This window comes from Staurois parvus, unplaced genomic scaffold (assembly GCF_062004578.1).
Source record: "Staurois parvus isolate SC_StPar_1 unplaced genomic scaffold, SC_StPar_1.0 ptg000390l, whole genome shotgun sequence".
In the NCBI taxonomy this organism is placed as follows: Eukaryota; Metazoa; Chordata; class Amphibia; order Anura; family Ranidae; genus Staurois; species Staurois parvus.
Window position 1 is genome coordinate 5,930,343 of NW_028318186.1, and position 17,963 is coordinate 5,948,305.

Sequence of the window (17,963 nt, forward strand, 5' to 3'; positions counted from 1 at the left end):
CAAGTTAGAAATTGGGTACACACATTCCTTGCTCAACACAGTATACCAAATACAGCCTTAATGTTGCTATAGCAGATATAAGAAGGCCACGGCCATGAACAAAATATACATCAACTATAAATTGCAATAGATGGAGGTTACACTTCCAATCCAAATGGTTACACATATAACATACTGTACTTGCATAGAAGTTTACTTAACATTAATCATAGTAAATTCGGATGCACGAGCCCATCTGTACCAAACCTCTTGAGAATATTAGTATAGAAAACAAGAAGGAAAAGAGATGAACCAAACAAAGAAAGTACCAGGAGGTAAGAGAAAAAGGAAGAAAGTGAGAACCAAAGCAATCCTAAGGGAGAAAAGATAACAGAGCTTGCACCTTAATATCTAGGACCATCTCTCACTCAACTCTAAACAATACAGTTATTAGACGAGAATGTCAGGGATCCAACCGCGGTAGCCTCTAGCACTCCACAGACCGGATTACCCCAAGGCGCAGAATCTAAGCTCTGACCTGCTTGTTCACCAGGGCCCCGATGGTGGGAATGGACTTGGAGCAGGCCGAGACCAGGTCGCGGCCCCTGGGTTCACCCAGCTGTGGTAGAAGCACCGTTGGAGGTGTATAGCAGGTGAGAGTCTGATGTAAGGAGGTAAAAGGAGCAGCGTCGGGCAAGCCGGGTCGGTAACAGAGGTGGCGGCGTAGTACAAAATCAGCAGGCAGAGGGATAAACAGGTCACAAGCTGGGTTCGTTAACAGATCAGAACGTACAGGGTTAAGCAGGAGAATGGTTAGACAAGCCAGGGATCAGAGCAGGAGACAGAATGCAAATCAGGGTCAGGTAGGGTCGGCAACAAAACAATCTACAATCAGGAACTTCAGGAAAACAGGTAAGACCATACGGCACTTGAGCATTGCACGAGCCGGGTTTAAATAGCCCACCCGACTTCTGACAGGCGCTCCTGGGTCTTAGTGCTTTCCCGGCGCTGTCATTGGTGACAGGCACGCCTGGGTCCTAGTGCCCGCCTGCCTGTACGTTTTGTCAGGATTCTACGCATGTGCAGATTCGATCGCCGTGGCGATCTTCCCATTCCCTGACAGAGAATATCTTGTTCCATCGGGACCACTTTGTTTCAAATTTCCCCATAGATTGATGGGTAACTGCTAAGGCTCTCTCACATACATAATGTGTCTGTACTCTGTGAGTCACTTCTAAGATGGAAGGAATATTGGTTGATTTCCATTTAGTGGTGATAGCCAGTCTAGCGGATATGACCTATTATGGTTCTATAATTACCCATGAAAAGGTTCAAAGTGATATTAAGTAAGGCTAAGCCTGGTATTGGGATGAATGTTACGCCCGATACCCTGGAAATAATAGCAAAGACCTCTTGCCAAAACAGCTGTAGGCGAGGACACTTCCACATAATATGGAGAATGTTCCCTTCACCGCCACAATTCCTCCAACACAGTGGAGAAACGTTGGGGTACATTTTCGATAACTTATATGGAGTAAAGTAGCTGTAATGCAGAAATTTCAGGGAACATTCGCAGTGGTTGGTACAGTTTTTTTTTTTTTTTTTTAAAGTCCGCAAACGTGCAACTATATCGAAAAAACCCGTAAGTGTCCGCAAAAAAGTGCAAGTGCAAAACACCACACGAAAAACGTGCACTTAGGGGTGTGTTTGTCCTACCCCCGAAAGGGTTGGACCGTTCGCCTGATCCCCCGGGGCACGAAGCTCCTGACAGGGACAAGGTTCCCATTTGGTCCTCCTGGCCAAAAGGCCTGGTGGACCACCGTTCCTTATGCCCAGCCGAAGCCGGACATCCAGTACTAGGCGAGGGGGTTCTCCCGAAGAGAAAACCCCCTAGGGATCAGGGGAGGAAGGAACCGTATGGCCACACATCCTCCCCCTAGACTTCAGGTTAGGCCCGAGGACCCACACCCTCCATCCGTGAAAACACACACATAAGGCAAAGAAAAAGTGACAAACGTGGGAGTGATAATAAATAAATAAATAAGAAAAGTAAGAAAATAAAAAAAATGGTACCGTGCCGAAATGTGCACAGACCAGGCCCTGAGGTTGGTACAGTTAGTAATGCTCAAATTGCTACCCATGGCATTCTCCCATTCATCTCGTGTGAAGGATCTTTGAAGATCCCTTTCCCACTTTCCTATACAACTTAGTGTGGATAGGTCATTATCATAATGTAGAATTTTATAGAACCAGGAGATTCCTTTTTTCAGTCTAATAGGATTATTAATAGTATGCCATATCTTAGAGTCTATTTCTAGCCACGTCTTCAGACCAGTGCCAAGAAATCCTTTGATCTGCAAAAAAGGGTGTAGGCCTTTACTTGGGACCAAATTTCCTATATCGGCAAAAGTGTTGTAACCAAGATCTCTTAGGGGTTTAGTGTTAAGATTTGGAATTAAATATTCGTATGCAGAGAGGGGGATATGAATTTGAATTTTGGGGGATAAGTCCGATAATTTATTTATCCCTATTATCCAGGCTTCCAATGTTGCTGTGATAGACGGTAAGGAAATAGTTAAGATCTTGGAGGTAACTGATCTAGCCAAAAGAAGTGCCCGTAGGTCTTTATTAGGAATTACATTCCGTTCTATCTGTACCCATAATTTATCTGAAGGGGCAAACTATGCTGGAAGTTGGTCTAAAATAGTCCCATTCCACCCTTGGATTTATGTTTGGTCAGTGACCTATACGGAATACGTGGCTTCTTCCCTTTCTAAATGAATCTTTTTATGGCCACCTCTAGTTTATGGAAATAGTTCCAAGGGATGAGAATTGGGATAGTTCTAAAGTGATATAATATTTTGGGAAATATTAACATCTTGAATGCAGCTATTCTACCAACCCATGGGATTTCAAATTTATCGATTCTTTGCATATCCAACATAGTAGACTGGTACAATTTTTCAAAATTATTTTTAAAGGTATAAGCAGATGGAACAGATACCCAAATATTCCAATTTCTTGGTGGTCCAATGGTAGGGGAATTTGTCCTTAAGGGAACTCAAGGAACTCTTTCTTATAGCAATGGGAGAGCACAAGATTTCATGATATTAAGTTTGTAATAAGATACTTCGCTATAAGACTGCAGGGAAGATGAGATTGCTGTAAGGGAGTTCACTGGGTCAGTGATGGTTAAGATGACATCGTCAGCAAACAGACCAATTTTGTGAGATGTGGACGCTACCTGGATACCCGAGATCCGTGGGTTATTTCTAATCTTGGTTGCTAGGGGTTCCATCACCAATGAAAAAATGATAGGGGATAGAGGGCAACCCTGTCTTGTGCCATTAGTGATATTAAAGGGAGCGGACAAGGCATTTGATGTAATTACCTGAGCCGAGGGGACTGTATATAATGCCATAATAGCAGATTTTATGAAGCCATTGATACCAAATTTAGTTAGAGTAGCATCTAGGTATTGCCAATGGACTCTGTCAAACGCCTAGTCAGCATCTAGTGCCAAGAACACCGCCTGATGTCTCCTTGACTCAACCAAATGTGTCAAATTAAGAATCCTACGGGTCACATCCGCAGCCTGACGGCCTTTTACAAAACCTACTTGGTCAGCCTGAATAAGAAGAGGAGTAATATTTAATAAACGAGTTGCTAAGATTTTGACATAGATTTTAAGATCTGTATTTAGTAGGGAGATGGGTCTAAAATTTTGAGGACAGTCAGGCGCTTTTCCCAGTTTGGGTAGAGTAACTATAATAGCCCGCAGCATTTCAGGTGGAAATGTGGATGAAGACACCGCTTCATCATAAGTTCTTTTAAGGTGAGGAACTAAAATAGATTGGAATTCCTTGTAATATTCTGCGGTAAAGCCATCCACCCCCGGGGATTTCCCTTTAGGCAAGACGTTAATAGCCGCACTTATCTTGCTTTCTAAAATGGGTTGATTAAGCCCTTCCAATTTTTGCTGTGTTAATTTAGATAATGGAAGATTGTGTAGAAATTTATGGATCAGCTCTGGGGTAGGTTGCTGAGTAGTAGGATCCTCCTTTAAATTATATAATTGGGAGTAGTAGGATCTAAACGCAGCCGCTATTTTGTTGGTGTGATAAGTGGGTTTATTCGATCCAGGATTGATGCTAATTTGGATTTAAATTGTCTAATAGTGAGATATCTCGCAAACATTTTACCCGCTTTATTCCCTTGCGTATAAAAAGCTGTCTTGGCTTTTTTTAGATTTAAGGCATGTCGCCATGCCATAATGGTCCTAAGCTCAAGTCTAGCCATTTGGAGGTCCTGCATTACAGTGGGAGATAAGGATTGTTTATGGAGTCATTCTAATCTAGCTATCCTATTGACCATGTCTAAAAATTATTTGTTTCTGTCCCGCCTCGCTTGAGAAGCCATTTTTAAGAGTAAAACTCTACAAAATTCTTTATGAGCGCACCATGTACTAAATACATTTGTCGTAGGAGCTGAGCTAATATCAAAATATTCTTGTAAAGCTGTAGTAAGAGTGGAACGAAAATCAGGATTATAATACATAGCGATATCATTACGACATAAAAAAACTGGAGAAAATTTTAAGGACTCCTCAATGCTTAGTGAGATAGGTGCATGATCTCACCACGTCATAGGGTGGATTTCAGCACTGGAGACATTTTGTAATAACTGAATGTCCGTCAAGAAAAGATCTATTCTCGAATAAGATTTGTGGGGAGCAGAATAATGCTTAAGTCTCTTTCAGATGCATGTAGACATCTCCAAGGGTCGTACAAGTTGGCTTCAGATAGTACATTGGTTAGAGAGTGTCTCAGGCTGCGAGAGGGATGGGAAACATCTAAGGAATTATTTACAATAGCGTTGAAGTCTCCACAAAATAATAAGAAGCACTTCTGAATCTTATTTACTTTTTTCCGCAGAGAATTAAGAAAATGGATCTGGTGCATATTAGGAGCATAGAGGTTAACTATGGTGTAGGTAATATTAGTTAATTTCGCACAAAATAATTAGGTATCTACCATTGTTGTCAGACACTTGGGACAGCAATGAGAACGTAACGGAATTGCGAACTACTATAAGAACGCCACACTTTCCCAGGACCATTGGACATAAAAATATGTGGAAACATATGGTGTGAGCAATGTGGTGTTTTAGTGGATGCAAAATGAGTTTCCTGGACACAGACCATATCTCCAGCCAACCGTTGTGCTTCTCTCCACATAGAGTGGCATTTAAACAGGCTGTTAAGGCCATGGGCGTTCATAGATATTATTTTCAAGACCATGACGATTTTAGGAAAAAGTATGACAGGTTTCCCTCATGTGGTGAAGAAATGAAGTGCATGGTAGTATAAATGATCCAAATATTTAAGCTTACATGGTCCAAGGTATTCCAGCAGGGAGATAAAGATGACGACCAATTAGGGTGAGAGGAAGTCAAGGCATGTATATGCCATATCTTGCTGATCAGGGTGCTCTGTAAAAAAAAGGTTAGCAAAAAGGAGAGAAAAACTTGGAAAAAGGCAAACAGAACAGTTAACATGAAACTTTGTGTGAAATCAATCACTATAACAGGGGGGGGGGGGGGATATGCAGAGACACACAGCCCAAATCTGTACTGTCCAGAGCACAAAAAGGAGAGGGGAAAAAACCAGAACGCACGAAAGATTGAATTTGAAAATCCATCATCCGGCCGTTTGATCCCAGTCGGAGGAGACCTTCCTAGGGGAAGCTTTAGTAGTTGCAGAATCTTCTTCCTCAGGTATAAGACCCCATTTTCTGGCCAGCTGGAAGCCTTCTTCCTCAGAGGTAATCTTGATTGTATGATTATCTTTAGCAACAAGCAATTTAGTAGGGAAACCCCATTGGTATTTAATATTATGGTTGCGCAACAACTTCGTGAGGGAGATTAATTTTTTTTGTGCCAATATCGTATGCTGCGAGAGATCAGTAAACAGCGAGATCCCAGTATAGGGTGCAGGAAGCGGATTATTCTTTCGTGCAAATAACGTCAATTCTTCTTTAACATGATAGAAATGAATTTGTGCAATTATATCCCGCAGGATATGATCCTGAAGAAAGGAGGGCTTTGGCAGTCTATGTTCCCTATCCACCACCACCTCCCTATTGGGGGTATACAGCAGAAGGGTAGAAATCATTTGTTGGATGTACTTGCGAAGGTCCGCTACAGGGACCTTTTCGCTGACTCCTCTGAATTTTATATTATTTCTGCGGGAGCGATCCTCCAGATCTGCCATCTTTACTTTTAATGCTTTTAGGTCATCCTCTACGTCGTTGTGAACGTCAACTAATTCGTTATGAGCTGAAGCGAATTTGCCCATTTTAGTTTCCATATGTGACACCTGCTCACCTAGACTTTCAACTTCTTTATTAATTTGTGACACAAAGCTCATCATATCTTTATGTAGGGACCCCTTAAGCGTAACTAACATATCTTTCATAACTGCAGCTGTGAGCTGTATGGACTCAGCAGGATAGTCCTCCAGATGTTCTATAAATTATCTTGTGTTATTGTGTGAAAAAGAATCAGAGGAATGCTCACCCACTTGGAGTACTGTAGAAGAACAGCTCTGCTTGTGTTCTGTGGGCTGTTAGTTGGGGACTGCACTGTAGAGCCAGGTGTCACTGCTGGGCTGGAGGTGTGCAGGGGAGATCTGTGACCGTCTCCCTCCACGTGCCCCTGCAGGGCTGGAGAGAAGCAGGAATCAGCGCCATCTTGGGAGGAGGGAGCACCCGCCAGAGTGAAGAACTCTGTTAGATTTCGGGGCCCCTCCTTTATTTTACATTTCCCCATCTCCACTAATCGATGCCCCACATCACCCTGAGGCAAGTGTCAGTGGATATCCCCGCTGTCACCCGTCGCTGTCAGTCGCTCCAAGAGCTCTCCCTCTATGCGGCCATCTCCGTCCACGGCCGGCCTCGCCCCCCCTCAATTAAGCCTTTCAATGAGGGCGCTGCCCCACTTGAAGGGATCATGTTCAAGTTTTCCAAAGTTGGGTTACTAGGAGTTGGCAGTGTAAAAGCTGAAGGCTTTTCTTTTTGTCAATTAGGTCTCCAGTATGCATGTGATCACAATGTCACAGCTCACATAGTGGGCACAGGACCGGGAATAGGTCCCCATCTATCAGCAAAAGCTGGAATTAGGAGCCAGAATCTGCATTAAGTGTTGGCTGCTTGCCCTCAAATGGAGGAGGTATCCTTTTAATAGATTATGGTATCCTTGCCACTGGGAATTGTGCTGGGGAATTAACAGTTTGCAGACAAGCAGAGGTTAAATAGATCCTCTTGCTTTGCTCTGTGCAGTTTGCAAACAAGATGTGTTTTTAGTTTCCTGATTTGTATTCTTTATGTATCTTACTGATTTTTTTTTGGGGGGGGGGTCACAGTTACAGTATAAAATAATGGTGTCTCTGAACTTCATATTTTTTTTTTATTTAAATATATGCAGTTGCTTTCATTGCTAATTATTTTTCGGACAGAGAAAGTTCAAAATGAAATTGACAGAGTGATTGGATCAGCTGAACCCCAAACTGAGCACAGAAAACAGATGCCATACACTGATGCTGTCATTCATGAAATCCAAAGGTTTGGTGATATTGTACCTATGAATGTGCCACATGCAACTGCTACAGATGTCACATTTAGAGGGTACAACATTCCAAAGGTGAGTATATTACTGAAATTGTACCAAAAAGGCATGGGACTTAGTGTCCAGGAAAGTGAATTGTTGTCCCAATTTAGTACCCCACCAGAGATACAGCCAGTACACAAAAGCATTACAGGAAAGCATGTTAGTAGGATAAAGTGGAGCTTCAACCATAGATTGACCAAAATCCAGATGATTAACAGAAATCTCAAAAATGTCCCTTGTGAATACTTTGGTAATTGCAATGCCCAGTTCCTGGCAACACACCCGAAGAAAAAATCTGGCAACACAACCAATCTCAACTGTACCACTGCCTGCAAATGACAACTCTCCAGTCTTTCATCAGCTATATGAGGAAAGGGTGGGGATGGTGGTGACAACATTGCAATAGGGGGCAATGTGGCCATATTTATGCAATGATGTAACCCACTAATTTCTGCTCATTTGCTTATGTGGCCAGAGATTTTCATCCATGTAAGTGAATGACACCAATGATTGGGAAGGATGAGGTGGATGCAAGCACCCATAAATTACTTAGCAACCAGTGACAGCAGGAAGCTGTCACATATGTCTACACCAAAGCCTTAAGCATTCATATTTTGGACAAATGTCTAAACAACCAATGTTTGGTTCAAAATTAAGTTTGGACCAAACACTGAACTCATTTCTACTCCTAGATTTAAAAAATATGAAAGTGAGACTGCACACAATATTTTTAGGACTTAAAGGATAAGTTCACCTTCAGGAACATGTTGCATGTTCCTCCTGTTTTTAGGATGGAACAGGTAACATGTTCCCATCCCTGCAGCTCTCCACCCAATTCCCCCTCCTCCCTGTGTCAGCAGGCCGGGGATCTTCTCTCTGCACCCACTGTCACAATTTGAAAAAAGAGTGGCCTTACGGGGCTCCACCCACTTGGTTGCATCATTCATTCACTGTTCTGTGAATGAAAAGACTACAAGTGCCGACAGCCTTTGCATCTTACAGCTTGTAGTTCTTAATGAACTACGAGGGTGCCAGTGAGAAGTTCTTTAATTTTTCCTGGACTGAAGTAATTGTCTGCCCATATTGGAGATGTGAATAGACAGGTAAAATGAGTCTGCAGGAGCTTGACATTGCACCCTCAATCTGCTTATCGTGGGTGCAATGCTATACAGGTTCCTAAAAAAACAACAGTAAATGCACATTTTTTTTTTCTGCAAAAAAATGTATTATTTTTTTAAAGTTTAAACTATCCTTTATTTAAGCGGTAATTATTGCTTTTTGTTTTTATTAAAACAGATTTCATAGCACAGTAGTGGTGTAAAGGCAAAAAAGCCATTTAAATCATCAGACTAAGCCCCAAAATATTGCTGCTTGAAGAGTTGTTTATTAATTACATTACTAATATGCTGTGAACTTTGCTTTTTATACAGTATATTTTTGAATTATGAAGAGCAATAATTGTAGTCCTCTGTACAGATCTTTTGGTGAACTGTAAAAAGTAAGTACACACTGTGATGTCTAACTCCTAGGTTTTAAACCTGAATCCCAGGTGCTACTGACAGGTAAAGCTCTGGAAATTTCAGGTAGTACGCCTCTACCACCCCTCTCACCCCCTACACATTATTATTGACCCATTGCTATGATGGGCTGCTTCACTGGCCAACAGAATTGAACAGGAGACAGGAATTGTCTGAGCTTTTCCTGTCAGAGCAGCCCAGAATATCATTGTAGGAGCAATAATTTGGAGGCTCTTGCATGTGCCTCATATTAGGTACCCATATACAGGTGAAACTCGAAAAATTAGAATATTGTGCAAAAGTTCATTTATTTCAGTAATACAACTTAAAAGGTGAAACTAATATATGAGATAGACTCATTACATGCAAAGCAAGATAGTTCAAGCCGTGAGTTGTCATAAGTGTGATGATTATGGCTCTAAGTTGCATTACTGAAATAAATGAACTTTTGCACAATATTCTAATTTTTTGAGTTTCACCTGTATTAGGTGTTCATACTTTAAATGTGCAATAGTTTAAATTTGCATTCTTATCTTTGTAAGACCATCCTTTTGTATAGGTACTTTGTTCTTATCCATTGAAGTAAAAGAACATGAAAGCATATCCTAAACCAAACACACAAATGTAATCTAATGGAGCTTACCAAGCCTGGATGTGGTAGCTGTGTTAGTTTTCTGTTTAGGATTGTTTCCTTTATTTTCATCTGGTGACCCTGCCAGTAATGCACTCTCTGTCCCATGGTGGTCATACGGACAATCATTTCACTGCATTTGTGGAGAAGCAGCATTATCACCGTAGACTGCTTTCTTTTACTACAAACACCCCACTTTTCTTTCCTCGATAACAAGGGGAACAGGGGAGGGGGGTATCTGTAGTCCTTAGAGATACTGTAGCTAGATATAACAAGATATAACAAAACACTCTAAAAGGTAATTTTAACAGACAAAAATGGACCAAAAAAGAAATTTAATATCAGGGTTCAGATACCCTTGAAGCTTACATAGTTAATCTGGCTGAAAAAAAGACAAGCGTCCAACCAGTTCAACCATTAAATTAAAAAAAAAAAATTTAAACATCATAATTCTATACCCACAATTGATCCAGAGGAAGGCAACCCCCCCCCCCCCCCCAAAGCATGATTCAATTTGCTCCTGCAGGGAAAAAAATTCCTTCCTGATCCCCCGAGAGACAATCAGATATTCCCTGGATCAACTTTACCTATAAATGTTAGTATCCAGTTATATTCTGTGTATCTATGAAAGAATCCAGGACTTCTTTAAAGCAATCCACTGAGCTGGCCAGAACCAACTCTTGAGGGAGTCTATTCCACATTTTCCAAGCTCTCACTGTGAAGAAACCTTTCCATGTTTGGAAATTAAATCTCTTTTCCTCCAGACATAAAGAGTGCTCCCTTGTCCTCTGTGATGACCTCAGGGTGAATAGCTCTACACCGAGTTCACTATATGAACCACTGATGTATTTATACATGTTGATCATATCCCCCCTTAATCTCCTCTTCTCAAGCGAGAATAAATTCAGTTCCTCTAATCTTTCCTCATAGCTGAGCTCCTCCATGCCTCGTATAAGTTTGGTTCCCCCTCTCTGTACTTAAAGCCTCTAAACACTCAGTCAGCAATGTCCCTCTGATACATAGACGTTTAGAGCTTTAATCAAGATTGTATAGCTATTTATGTACACTGAAGTGATTCTTGCTCTAAATTTTGTTTTTATGATGATTATCACTGGAAAAGAGAGTTATAGGAAATTCAATATTTTTCAGCTGCCACCTTAGCAAGAGTAAAAAGGAAATATCCAAATAAGGCCACTTATTAGAGTGACAACTGTTTAAGAGGTCTCTTTTGGATTATTTTTCCTCTGCTCTTTTTGTTTATATATATATTTAGGTTTTTGTTTTTTTGCTGTTTGTGTCCTGCTGTGGATTTTAACCATTCCCTGCTGTACCCAAAACTGAAAAGAGTTTAGCTATATTTACACTTGAAAAATAATGTGCTATCAGTACAAAGTATGAGAAGCATGGAAAACAGTTTTCCATAATAAAATATTTAGCATCATACTTATACTCAAACAAAAACACTTAGCAATGATATTATTGTGTTTTTTCTACAGGGAACCACTGTCATTCCATTGCTGACCTCTGCCCTAAGAGATAAAGCTTACTTTGAAAAACCAGAGGAGTTTTATCCTGAACATTTCCTTGATTCAGATGGAAGTTTAAAGAAGAACGAAGCATTCATACCATTCTCACTAGGTAATGTTCTTTGGGAGCAGGTGTTTGTTGATGTTGTATCATTTCAGGAAACAATAAGTGTAATGGTATATCGTAATGGGCTCACCAATAGCTGTATGCGGCGGCCATGTTGTTCAGGTCTCCGTTCCCCATGCCATCTTTTTCGAATAAGAGACATAGCTGCAAAGACCTCCCTCCCCCCTCCAGTATATGAACTCAACAACTCTTAGTTGAAGACTAGAATATCCTTATCAGTTCCTTGAGGGAGCACAGGCAGACCCTCTCCAGTTTTAAAACTGTCAAATATGCAAGCTTGAGCAATCCAAAATGCATAAAACAAGAATTGCGCTAATTGGTAAAAATATACTGTAAATGTGCTAAACATAAAAAATGTGTATCAAACAATAAATGCCCAAATCTGCAAGTGCAAAACAAAATGTATTCTAAAGTCCCAAAGGCTGGAATAGTGATGGATAGTATTCCACTCCAAATGACAGCTGTAGGATGGGAGCATCTCCCAGGAAAGTTGAAGGGTCCTCCAGAAGGTAACGCCATGCAAGGCTTACCAGAAATGTATGATCTTCTGGTTAAAGATAGGTCAACATGTGTATTATTCACAGATCTTAGTAGTGGTAATCAAAGGGTGAAAAACACCATATTCATCTCAGAAGATGCTTGAGAAAGGATCCTTGATTCCGTGTCCATCCAAATATTGACATATCAAAGATAAAACAAGAAGCTCCACATAGTATGTTCTATTCAATTTACCCATTTATTTATAAATGAAAACCACTCACATTTAAATGAAGTAAAAGCACTTATAAAACATTGGCGGGTAACATCAAAATGGCTTCCCGCAGATTTCCGTTTGCGCAATGATGTCACAACAAGCTCCTCCTGATGCATTTCGTTACACCTGACATCCTGTGGGGCACGGTTGCCATGCTGGACTGCTGCGACTTATGTAGGAAGAGGGACGTCAAGCCTCACTTTGGATTCCATTGTGTTCTACACCTCATTTCCGTGTGACGCTGAAAAGGAACCAAGCCTTATTTCCCTATCAACATGACGTTGAAAGGGAGCCAAGCCTTGATGGTGATTAGACCCAGGAAAAAAATCACACCAGGAAGTAAATGGCCACAAAAATAATATAGATATTTTGGGCCTGGTTCACTCGGATTACTACATCATTGAAAAATTGGTTTAGAAAAAATCTCCTAGAACAAAAACTATAGCAAAAAAAAGTTTAATTAGTAAAGGTGATTAAGAAAATATATAGGTCACTAAAATGTATATAATATTGGATCAAAGGCTGCCCCTTCACCTGGCATCCTTTAATGGTCAAAAACAAATAAATAAAAATAATGAACTAATATGCAAAGAAAAACATTTTTTGAAGAAAAAAAAAGCTAGAAATAATTAAAAATTATATAGAAAAATTAAATGTGAAAAAATAATAATAGAAACCTCTACTATACTCACTAGACAAAAACCCAATAAAATACATATAATACAATTAAAAAAGAAACAAAAATATAATAAAAAAATATATCGAGGAATCCAAGGAACTCCAAATTGAGGTTCAAAATCTCTATAGTATAATTAAAATATAACAAATATATAAATAAATTAAAATTAAGCAGACTTGATTTCAATAAACCTAAATATAGTGTTTAAAGTCCCAAATAAAAGTCCCAAAAAGATAATCTTTGCCGGTGATTTCACAATTCTTCGTGTCTCCAAACAATAATAGTGGTATAGTCCAAAAAAAAAACCTCAAAGAAAAAATACTGAACATAGTGTGTTATCCCAAATATTATCATAAAGTGCCACACGTGTTACATGCAAGCAGACTAAAGTGCCACAGCAACTGTGAAATAACAAAAAACTTCTATGCCTTAATTATCAATCCACTGCACACAAATATCAGGAGTGCATAATTACCCTAAAGATAGTATCATAGGATTCATCATATAGATGAGATTATTTCCAGCCTTTTTCCATCAACCTTTCCAGCCACTTCCCACAGACCTCATAAACAAAACCAGGGATCAGTGTATATAATAGATAATAATTACACTTTATTGTAGCAACTTACATTAAAATATGATGAGATCAGCTTCCATACAGTGAAAATGGTTCCACAATAACACCCCTCCTCAGTGGCACCTAGGTATCATCACCATACCACTCTGGAGGAGAGACAAATCAACGGTGGAGGATTCCAACACAAACACAACCGCATGTAGAGGATTCCAGGACAAACACAACCGCGTGTTCCAGGATCTAAGATGGCTGCCACGGCACTTCCGGAAGAGCGTCACTACGTCACCACGTCACGTGCCCCGGACACGTTTCGTCACATCCGGACTTTTTCAACAGGGATACGGACGTGTCTCCTCACTCTCTTTAAATATCACTGGCTAGGGAGGCAAAGCCACAGCCGCGGCCATCTTACATTCTGGAAACCCGGGTATCCATACCAATGCAGTCAGGGTGCACCCGGGCCAGCAAAGAAAGGGATAACAATCCCATACTAGCCACCTTGTACACCCCGGACCCACAAACATATTTGCAGTTATAAACCCATCCACCAAAAACACATAACAAGCCAGTACCGGCCATTTATAACAAAGGAAGACTCCATACAAATATATTATAAAATTACACTAAAACGAACAGAAAAAATAGGGATCAGAGTTATCCTACATATTATTACTACACCCCCTCTATTGGAATACAGTATACCAATACTAAATACCCTATTCAAATCAGACCCCTATCAAAAACCTAAAATTATAAAAATTACCCAAATTCTATAACAATTAAATACATTAAAGACCACAGCTCTTAAATATCTTTTATGTGACCATAGAGGTGAAGGAATCAATCCTCCTATTGCTACATTTATTTGACAAATGGAACATTTCCTGCATGGATAATAACCAGACATCAAACCAAATTGCCCTCCCCCATTGTAAAACCTTAGCTATAGTCTTTAGCAATACACATTGATTGCTATCTTTCGTCCCTGGTAAAATTAAGAAATTTAGTGTATTTCATAACTCATGAGATGGTAACAGTACAGTCAGAAAAAGGCCAAACATCCATATGTTAGATGATATGGGGAGTCAACAGGATATATTAATCCTCCTAGGTGAAGTAGATATCCGATCTCCGCATATTAATATCCATTCAAAAGGTAATTCAATGCTGGACAATAATATGCAGGTTAGCTGACTGTAAGAGGTAGGTATTCAAAGATATTAATACCTATAAAAAACTGGATCTGTGGCATCATCGTAAACACAAGGACATCCCATGACCCCTCCTCAGCTGCTTAATTGGTCAGATCATTTCTGTGAACAACCCCTCTCAAGGACACCAAAAGAGTGGCTACCCTGTAGTTGACAGCTCTTGGTTTGCCATCAAAAAAGAAAATATTTGTGAAGACTTGAGAGCCACTTTTCCACCTTGCTCATTACTGGGACTCTGCTGAATGTACAGAACCAGGACGTTGTTAAGTATTTTCACCCTCAAATCTTTTTTATTTCTGTTGGCTTGTTGTCTATTTGCTTCTTTGTAATATGCTTTTTATGTCAATAAATTATTTGCACCATTTTTATCTTTTCATTATTAAACAATATTTTGAAAAGTGTTAAAATTGTCTCTAATGCACTAATGCAGGACTTATAGGACATATTCGTCTTTGATGACAGTGTGTGTACAGATGTTTATTTAGATTCATAATTGTCATCCTTGTTATTGTGAAGAGTTGATAGGCCCAAAGCTATGTGGTGGCAGTTTGGGGTTTAAAGGGTTAATTGCTTAGTTAACTACACCCAGGGACAATTTCTCACAGTCTGTTGGCACTTTGATAGTAGTTCTGCAAGCTGGGAAATCTTTGTGCAGGGTGAGGCTGAGAGTGTCATTGTTGCAAAACAGTGACAGCACAGTGTGAGGTTGACCAGCCAGTTGTCACAAGTTGGTGAAAATGTCAATGGTGACCCACGTTTGTCACAGTAAAGTACATTCACATAGATCAGAGAAGGCTCATAGTGTTTCAGGATATTCCCAGTGTGGTAGGAAGTGTTCCTGTAAGGAGTGTAATCACATTCAACCAAATTGTTCTGTGATGTTGAAGATTTTTCTAACTTATTCAAGCCACTTCTCAAGTTCCAATGAGTGTTAGGAACATAGCATAGAATTAGAGACATAGAAGACAATTGGTTTGAAAGAGGCCATTGGGGGTGGGGGCCTTCATTGCCATCTGTCTTCCACATATAATGCTGTTTTGACATCTTTGCCCTGACAATTCAACCCTTCAACCATGTATATGAAATGATTAGCATGTGTCCAGATTTCCCTACACATGGGATTATGTAACTAGACCAGGGTGGATCCACAAGTTTCACACCTTCCATCCTGTTTTTGAACAATCAGCATCTCTCTTGACAGACTGGATATTAAGTGCTCTGGTAGTCTTTTAACCCTTTTACCTTCACCATTGTAAAGGTTATGAGATGAGATCAGTAAGCTTCCATCATGGTTCTCATCTGTACTGCTCGAATCAGGAATGGCTCCATTTTGCAAACTTGGGGCCAGCATGACTTACATCATTTCAGATGGGTGTATAACACTGGTAGCTTGAATTTTAATAGCATTCAGAAATGTTATCATTGAGCTAAGTTTTACTGTTTTCTTTTTGTCACCAGGTAAGAGAAGCTGTGCTGGAGAAAACTTGGCAAAGATGGAGCTGTTCTTGTTTTTTACAACACTGCTGCAAAACTTCACCTTCCAGACCCCTCCAGGTGCTAAGTTGGACCTAACCCCTGCAATGGGTTTCACCAATGCCCCCTTACCACATAAGATCTGTGCTATTCCTCGCAGCTAGGACATAGCCAAGTCAATCTACAATCATGATTGACCCACATGAAAAAAAAAAACTTTAATTTTGTAAAAAAAAAGTTTTGTTAAAAAAGTTAATTACTTCCATTACATGGATGTTTGGAAAAGTAATTCTTTCCTGCTTGCTCTGATGTTGTGTGGACTATATTTTATTCAACTTCATCTGCAACAGATTCATATATTGGAAATCTGATTTAAAATACTTTTATACATGAGGCTGTCTGTGGTTTGTAGGTCCTTATTATTATGATTTGTGTGTCAATCTGCGTTTCTCAAGTGCCATTCAGTAAAGTTGGGATGTAACATTTTGTTGCCACCAACACCTGACACCTGCAAGACACTTAGCAGAAAAGTAAATTAAAGTACATTATTTATAAAGTGGCTCATCCAGTTTTTGGATTAACCTTCCAGTTACAATTTAAATATTTCACCTTTTTAAAAAGAGTAACATAAATATTTTTTAAAGAATTTATTTGCACTTTTACCAGTGTGTTCCAAGAATGAGCAGGATTGTACATTACAATACATAGAATATACCAGAAAATAAGCAGACCATTTAAAAAATATTTTTTTTTAAATAGATTACAGAACATAGTAAAAATGTATACATCTGGTCATTGTTTCTTATTATTACATGTAAAATATTTTAATTATTTCTAAATGTACAGGTTGATTGTAATTTCTGTAACAGATTATAAAACTGTGTCGTATAAATAAAGAGAAATATTTCCAAAAAGTACACCCAGCTTGATATCAATCCTTATGTTACATTTCATTGACATACTATGGACTGGAAAAACATAAATTTCTTTACAATTGTCAAGGTCCTACCTTTTCCCTGAGGTTATGTTACTCCATGTGCTGGCGTCCATCTTGGATTTCTGCTGTGCATGGTGGGAATCCTTTTATGCCTTCAGGTCTCTGAGGTCCATCCCCCAGAGGGGTGTGGCTGATGACATATAAGCCAGTGGTCCGCACATGCTCTTTGCACTTGTGTCTTGTGTCTTTGTGTTGCTATTACTCTGTTCCGACTCTCGTGACTCTCCTGGTATCTGATTCGGCTTGTGACTCGACTATTCTTTGTATTCTCCTTTGATCTGACCCTCTGTTGCTGAACCTGGCTCGTGACCTGTGATTCTCGTCTGCTGTCCTGTACTGTTTTGTCCTGTTGTTGTTGACCCGGCCTGTCTGACTACTCTTTTGTCTCTTGCACCAGCTACACGCCATTGGCGGCGGCCATTACCGCAGCTGAGGTGTTTCGGGGGCCGCGACCTGGTTCCTGGCTGCGTCAAGTCCATCCCCACCATCAGGGGCCCTGGTGAAGGACAGCCTGGGACTTAGACTCCGCGCCCTGAGGGACTTCGGTCTGTGGGTGGTGGTTGTCGTCAGCCAGTGCGTTACATTGTTAGGCCTGCCTGTCCGTTCCTCGGCTCCTGCCCTGACAACAATGTATTATTTCTGTTACAATTATTTGTAATAATAATAGAAATAATACATTTTTACATTATTATTACAATGTATTATTGTTGCCACAAGTTTTTAGAAAAAACAAGGTTTTTCAAAACCTTGTGACAAAAAAAATAAGATCTGCAATCTCACCATACTCACCATGCCTCTTATCAATTACCTTGGAGTGTCTACTTTTC

The 17,963-nt window shown here is 40.0% G+C and overlaps 1 protein-coding gene across 2 annotated transcripts in view; it reads left to right on the forward strand.

Annotated features, from left to right (window-relative positions):
• Positions 1-17,056, forward strand: part of LOC149455647 (cytochrome P450 2K1-like) — a 38,228-nt gene extending 21,172 nt beyond the window's left edge. For both annotated transcript variants that reach the window (XM_089686039.1, XM_089686038.1), the window contains 3 exons: positions 7,493-7,677; positions 11,289-11,430; positions 16,125-17,056. In XM_089686039.1, the coding sequence (XP_089542165.1) occupies positions 7,493-7,677; positions 11,289-11,430; positions 16,125-16,303 (506 nt within the window). In that variant the 3' untranslated portion in view covers positions 16,304-17,056. The remainder of the gene's footprint in view (positions 1-7,492; positions 7,678-11,288; positions 11,431-16,124) is intronic.
• Positions 17,057-17,963: the final 907 nt, after the last annotated feature.